Source organism: Lactuca sativa, chromosome 5, assembly GCF_002870075.4.
Source record: "Lactuca sativa cultivar Salinas chromosome 5, Lsat_Salinas_v11, whole genome shotgun sequence".
Lineage (NCBI taxonomy): Eukaryota > Viridiplantae > Streptophyta > Magnoliopsida > Asterales > Asteraceae > Lactuca > Lactuca sativa.
The window spans coordinates 98,319,795-98,327,612 of NC_056627.2; the positions used below are offsets into that span (position 1 = coordinate 98,319,795).

Here is a 7,818-nt window from a genome sequence, read left to right on the forward strand (position 1 = left end):
TCTCAAGCTGTAGCTGCAGATGAGAGGAGAGGTTGTATCGAGTCCGAACAGCTCCCCAATATAGCGTTGAATATGATTTGATCTCTGCGATGCCATGGAAGGTAATCAGGATTTGTTATCTTTTTTCCTTCCTTGTCAGTGACTCTTGTTGAAGGTTGAACAGAGGGGCCGATGATGTGGTTATCAAGTTCAAGACTGATCAAAGTGGATTCGACTTGTTTTCTCCATACTGGGTTATTGGGTGTGAGTTTGATGGTTAGATGAGTAGCAGCGGTAATGTGAATGGTGTTTTTGGTGGCCATCGATGAACCTTAATTGATGGTACAGGGTCTTATATGAGAAGATAGGAAGAGGATCAAATCTCATGAGAGCAAGGTCGCTGTGATACCATATAAGCAGAGATATAAGAGTGAATTGGTTATTATATTATGCACACATATGGAGTGGCTTAAATAGCCAAAGAATACAAGTAACATAGGATAAACAAGGAAGGTTTACAGGGAAAATATAAGATGGCTAAGTAATTAGAGGGAAATATTCTAATTATATAAAAGATAATATACATATCTTATTCCTTAATATATTACACTTAATTATTAAATCTACCCTAATAAATAATAATTTGCCACATGTCCTTTTTTTATTCAATATGCGACATGGTTTTTTTTTGGTATTTTTCAGTTATTTATTTTCCACTTATCATTATTTTGTGGTTTTTGATTATTAAAAAATGCCACCTAATATATAGGACGTGTTTGGCACGGAGCTTTTGGAAGCGTTTGGGAGCTTCTAGCTTTTAGCTTTTGACAAAATGCTCTAGTTTAAATAAAAAACTTTATTTGGCAGTACGAGCGTTTAGCTTTTAGTTTAAATAAAAAGCTTCAAATCTAAAAGCTACTTCATGTAGCGTTTAACAAAATGCTACTGAGCTTTTGAAATCAGTTTCCATAATTACCCTTAAAATATATTTATTTATTTTTAATCAATTTTCCCTTTATGTAATTTTATATATTTCAAAAGCGTCCAACTACTTTTGTCAAACACTCATATAACAAATAAAAGCTACAACTACCCGCTACCAGCTAACCGCTAACCGCTTCCAGCTAATAGCTACTTTTGCCAAACACGCCCATAATCCTTCTACAATAGACGTTCATTCCATAATAAGTTTCTTTAATTTAAGCAATATATGGTTTTTATGAATGCATTTCAATATACAGTTATTTCATTTATTCAAATAAAACTCCCAGTATTTAATATATGAAATGTTACCTGTTATATGGATTTAATTTTAGTATCTAATCAATCATGGAATTTTGTTTCTCTTTCAATCATGGAATTTTGTATCTCTTTCAATTATATGAAATATAATATAGAATCCTACCGTACAGATAACAATTTCAAAAGCTGGCTTTCAATTTCATCTATGCATATATATGACTTCGTAGTTCCATTCGGTGTTAAATCAAGCTATCCAAAAGCAGCTTTAAGATACCAAGAACCACAAAAGGTTAGTAATTCCATTGATTGTTATATCCTTCCAATCGATTTTTTTTAATTAACAGAAGCTGTGATTTTTTCTGATAACTTTGATTTATATGGATGAAAGTTTAGAAATAGCAATCATCTTTTTGTTATTGTTGTACAATTTTATTGGAAAATTGTAAAATCAATTATCCAATGTAATTACCTGATTTATCCCTTCCACTGTTGTATCTGTTTGTGAATATGTATGTATGTGATGTTATATCCTTTCAATAAATTTTTTTATTTATAGATTACTATGAGTTTGTGACGATTTCTGTAAACGTCGATTTATATGGATGAAAGTTTATAAATAGCAATCAACTTTTTGTTACTGTTGTACTGTTTTTATTGCAGAATTGAAAACTCAATTGTCCAATGTAATTGCCTAATTTACCCCTGTCACTGCTGTTGTTTCTATTTGTGAATCTGTGTGTATGTGTTATGAGTGTCTTCATGTGAATTTATGTATGTATATGTGTTTAACGTGATTGCTTTTGACCAGTAAAAATTAACTGAAAATGTATAATCCTATTAGCAATGCATGTTTGAGAATCTGTGTATATTTTCTCTTTATTTGTGAATTTGTGCATATTTTCTGTTGAATCTAGAAGATCTGGATGAAATTTTAGAAATAGCAATCCACACATTCATAATTTAATTTCAGCTTCAAGATCCTGCATTCACAATTTGATTTCACATAGAGATACTCCCCTAAAAACACCATCTTTAAATTTGCTACAAAATTTGTTAATTTGTAGTTGTATATGTGAATGATAAGTTGATGTGCACCTTTTTTTTTTTTTTACAAATATCATTTATGAACAACAAAAAAGTAGCAAATCAACATGTAGCCCTGTTCACAATTTCATAAACAAACATAAAATAAAAGGTTTTTTTATTTATTTTTGTCTTTTTTCCTTATTTTTTTACATCTCTTTCCCTTTGGCATACTTATTATTAATAAAAAGTGTTGTGTTTATACATGATGAACGTTTTTGTACATAATTTTTTTTGTCTTATCAGCGGAATGGGAAAACAGTGTAATGGGTGAAAAGGTACTCTAATATATTTTATATAGTATGTACTTTAGCCCCCGTTCGCTATGCTAAACAAAACATAACAAAGACAAGACTAACCTGATCGTCTTGTACTAGATGTGTTTTGGATGAGACCAATATCAATGGTAAACAAATTTTAATCTTTTGCCCCAAAATATTAGGCAAATTGACCGATTCGTGGTTTATTGTGGGGGTGTTTGGCTTGTTTTTTTGAGAGACAAAAGTTCTTTTTGGAAAAAATAAAAGGTAAAAGATGTTTGGTAAAAACATTTTAAAAGCTGCTTTTGGATTTTGGATATAAGGAAAACTGACTTTTTGAAAAGTTAGGAAACCTGATTTTTTGTAACTTTTCCAAAAATGACTTTTGTCTCTCAAAAAGACAAGTCAAACACCCCTTGTATGTGAAAAAAAAGACAAAAATACCCTACTCACCGTCATCAACAAATGGAAAATTCGAGGCTCCGCCGATGAGTGCGGAACCATCAAATGCATTTGGAAAAAGACGTCCAGGTCTTTTATGTTTTCGGTTGGAAGGAAATAAAACACAAATAGTTAATCGCAATATATCCAAAATATAATGATTATTTATTTATTTTAATTAACCATTTGTTATATATCAAATTCAAGCATATAATCTATAACAATAATTTACGATTTATATGAATCATCTTTCATGTCTATAAGGGTAAATGACATAAAAAACACTCTTTTTACACAGAAATTCGATTTTGATACTGTGTTTTTTTTATGTCATTTTTGACATTGTGTATTCCAATTTGTTACAATTCTGACCGCTTGACCGGTTAATCAGGTTACATGCTGACGTGGCATGATGACGTGTCAGTTTTGATGACGTGGCATGCTGACATTATATGCTGACGTGTCAAAATTGAATTTTTTTTCTCACAAAAAACACTAAGTTTTTAGTTTTTTTTATTTTGACACTAAGTTTAATTTTTTCTTTCAACTTTGACACTATGTTTTTTTGTTCCAAATCGAACATCATTTTTTCCAATTTTGTTCAATGTTGACAATTTTCTATTTGAAACCGTACAAATATTTTTTTAATACATTAAAACCGTATAAATATGTTTTTTTTTTCATTTAAAAACCATAGTTTTGTATAAATACATTTTTTTTACACTCAAACAATAATTTTATATATAAATATGTATTAGTTATATAAAAAATGTATTTTATATTAAATATGTAACTTTCAAATGTGTTTGGAGCTTTGGATGCGTGTAGTCGATCAAAACTCAGATATCAAGTTTACAACCCATCAAATTTTTATATCTTATTAGAAGCTTATGGTTAGTGTGATTATCATGATATAACTAATGCTTTGAATGTATGGAAAAAAAACACATTGTATTTATATAAAAATATGGTTTTTAAACGAAAAATATATGTTTATACGGTTTAAAATGTAATAAAAAAATACATTTTATACGTTTCAAATAGAAAATAGATAAAATTGAACAAAATTTGATAAAAGATGTTCGATTGGAACAAAAAAAACATAGTGTCAAAATTGAAATAAAAAGTTAAACTTAGTGTCAAAATCGAAAAAAGTGAAAACTTAGTGTTTTTTATGGAAAAAAATCAATTTTGACACGTCCGCATATCATGTCAGCATGCCACATCATCAAAACTGACACGTCATCATGCCACGTCAGCATGTAACCTGGTTAACCGGTCAAGTGGTCAGAATTGTAACAAATTGGAAAACATAATGTCAAAATTGACACAAAAAAAAAACACAGTGTCAAAATCGAATTTCTGTGTAAATAGAGTGTTTTTTGTGACATTTACCCATGTCTATAAAATATAATGAGGAATTTTATTCGTTTCGCATGTTGGTGAAGACGAATGGTCCCAAAAATCCACTTATTTTAATAAAAAATAATAAAAAAGAAGAAAACACCGACAGAACAAAAGAACATATTTTTTGATACAAATTGACCGACCATTGACTTAATGACTTCCAGGTCAATGGCAACAAGGTGCTCTCGCTTTATAAATGAACTCGTTCCTTCGTCCTTTAGAACCCATCTTTCCATTTCAATCTATTTCTGAACCAAACTGAGTTAGAGTTGATGATGAATAATGGGAAGGGTTTTGGAGTCCATGTCTTTTTTGTTTGTGTTTTTTTGGTTGCAACAACATGTACTTGTTTGGGTGTCGGAAACATCGGAAACATCACTGTGGTTTGCTCTGTGCAAGAGCGACTTACTCTTCTCAGGTTCAAACAGAGCGTCAGAGATGAGTTTAAAATATTGGATCATGGGTGGGTAATGACTGTTGCCAGTAGGAAAGAATCCAGTGCGATGGTGTGAGTTAGGCCTGTCGAAAAAATCCGAAACCCGTTCTACCCATCCGACCCGTTCCGAATTCGGGTAGAATGGGTAATGGGTATGAACATTCGGGTAATAGGTTAGCCCGATAATAATATAGGTCGGGTTTTAGGTATGAATATTTATTTTCGGGTATACCCGAATACCTGAATTCGTTTTTTAACTAATACCAAATATACAATGCAGTCACGTACGCACACTTCAAATAAAATAAAACCCTTCATAACATATTATAATGATTTGTATTGTTATTATATATGTATTTGTTAATTGTACGAAGTATTTTCCTAACCAATTCTTTATTAAACCAACCAACATGTAAAAAAAATTATCAATAAGTGTCACTTAATAAATTTTCGGGTATACCCAAAACTTACCCAACCCAACCTCAAACCCGAATACCCGGAACCGAATGCCCGAGTTACAATATAGGTCGGGTATCAGGTATTATTTTCTTAAGGAAATACCCGTTCTACCTGAAACCCGAAAATTTACCAGTTCGACACCCCTAGTGTGAGTGACAATGTTGTAAGGCTTCTTCTCAGAGGAGGATACTTTGCTAGTGAAAGCTACTTAGTTGGTAAAGAGTTGGACTCTTCTTTGGCTGAGTTGATGCATCTAAAATACTTGGATTTGGGTGATAACGATTTCGGAGGAAGTCGAATCCCTGACTTCATTGGATCCTTGAAACACTTAACCTACCTCAGTCTCTCAAATGCTCGTTTTCAAGGTATTATTCCTGATCACATTGGAAATCTTTCTAATTTAAAGGTTCTTGATCTCAGTTTAAACTCTAAGTTGGTAGTAGAAGATGTGTCATGGACTTTTGGCCTTTCGTCACTCGAGCATCTTGACTTGAGTTCATTGAATCTTGTTGGAGCACGGAACTTAGACATGGTGCTTCACATGATTATTCCTTCTTTAAAAAAGTTAAGTTTGTCATGTTGTGGACTCTCGAATGCTGATTTTCAAAATTCGAGTAGAATAGTTTCCAACATTGAACACTTGGATCTTGGGTTCAATTCTTTCAAAGGTCCACTCCCTGGTTTTTTAAAAAACATGACATCCCTAATTACATTCCTGGATCTTTCAGACTTTGATGTTAGTTTAGCATGGAACTTTGCAAACTTGCTAAACATGATCCTTTCTTTACGGGAGCTACATTTGTCAAGTTGTGGGCTCCACAACACGTTTCTGTCTTCCATTCATCTTAATTTCAGTACACTGTCTAACATCCAACACCTAGATCTTGGCGATAATTCAATTGAAGGGATGTTTCCTTCTCTTTTCACAAACATGAGTTCCTTAAAAGTCCTTGACCTTTCAAGAAACAGCCTCAGTTCATGGGTTCCAGTGATGCCTAACCTTCTAGAGCTCGATCTTTCTTTTAATGAGTTTAAGCAGATTGAGCATGTTGGCATCTGGAGACATTGTCAACTGAAACAATTGAATGCGACAAGCAATAGCTTTGATAAAGAAATTATCGACTCACCAAAAAACAAATCTGAATGCTCTGGATATGCTTTGGAGATATTGGATTGAAGTGGGAGTTTAAATGGCACAATTCCAGAACCACTTGGAAGAATGGTGAATCTAAGATTCTTAGGTATGGCAGATGGCGAATTGACAGGCCCAATCCCAGAACCTCTAGGAAGATTAAGATTCTTAGAGGTATCACATCTGTCGAGTAACAATGGATTGATAGGTCCAATCCCTGACTCTATTGGAAGATTAAGATTCTTAGAGGTATTAGATATATCTTATAACGAGTTAACCGGTCCCATTCCAACATTCATTGGGCAGAAACTTTCCAAACTTGACCTTTCTTTCAACCAATTGAATGGTTTGATCCCACAATCCTTTGGAAAATTAGCATCTTTAACATATTTGGACTTACAATCCAATCGATTAACAGTTTCCATTCCACTGCTGATTGGGAAACTTTACAAACTTGACCTTTCTGTTAATCGATTGAATAGCTCAATTCCAGAATCTCTAGGAAGACTTGTTTCATTACAAGAAATTTCTTTGAACTCGAATTTGTTGAGTGGACCTATTCCGGTTTCACTTGGAAAACTAGACAGACTTCAATATTTAGACGTGTCTAACAATTCTTTAGAAGGAGTAGTTTCTGAAGCCCATTTTGCTAAGCTTTCGACGTTGATGGGTTTGATTACTTCTTTTAACACTAGGTTAACATTCAACCTTTCACGTGAGTGGATACCTCCTTTCCAATTGGAGACTCTTGATCTCCGTTCTTGCACTATTGCAAATGAATTTCCATAGTGGCTATGAAATCAAAGGAACCTTGGTACGTTATTGTTGTCCAACACTAAAATTTCGGGACCTTTGCCCACGTGGTTGCGGAAGACGCCCACCATTCATTTATTGGATCTCTCTCATAATAAACTCAGTGGACTTTTGACAAACCTTCCTTTTCGGAGAAATGTTGACACGTTTGATCCAAATGTATTCGGGGTATTATTTCTGGTAAATAATATTTTCAACGAGTCGATTCCAAAGTCATTGTGCACAAGGAAAGATTTAGGATATCTTGATCTTTCAAAAAATAGGACCACCCAAGCTAATGAAGTAGCCAGTACAGTACACGATCATCTTGTTGAAGGACAATTTAACCAACTATCATCATAGTAAGCTACCAGATTAAGATCCCCATTTGAAGGCAAGAACAATCCTTGTCTTGGTGTTTTTTTAGATAACGCAAGACTCAAATTGCAGCATCCATGTGAGATTTGCAAGGCTTGCTTAAAAACTGGTTGAGTTGGTCCACAGAAAAACAAATACCTGGATGTGTAACCGTAAGAGATAACAATCTTCCCACCAACCGATGATGCTGTGAAGCATCAACTTCTGGG

The 7,818-nt window shown here is 33.2% G+C and overlaps 2 protein-coding genes across 2 annotated transcripts; both read left to right on the forward strand.

Annotated features, from left to right (window-relative positions):
* Nucleotides 1-5,554: 5,554 nt before the first annotated feature.
* On the forward strand, nucleotides 5,555-6,484 carry LOC111880172 (receptor-like protein EIX1). Its single transcript, XM_023876573.1, has one exon. It carries the CDS (start codon nucleotides 5,555-5,557, stop codon nucleotides 6,482-6,484), a length of 930 nt encoding a protein of 309 aa, XP_023732341.1.
* Nucleotides 6,485-6,550: 66 nt separating this feature from the next.
* On the forward strand, nucleotides 6,551-7,228 carry LOC111880173 (LRR receptor-like serine/threonine-protein kinase SIK1). The gene has a single exon (XM_023876576.1). It carries the CDS (start codon nucleotides 6,551-6,553, stop codon nucleotides 7,226-7,228), a length of 678 nt encoding a protein of 225 aa, XP_023732344.1.
* The last annotated feature ends 590 nt before the right edge of the window (nucleotides 7,229-7,818 follow it).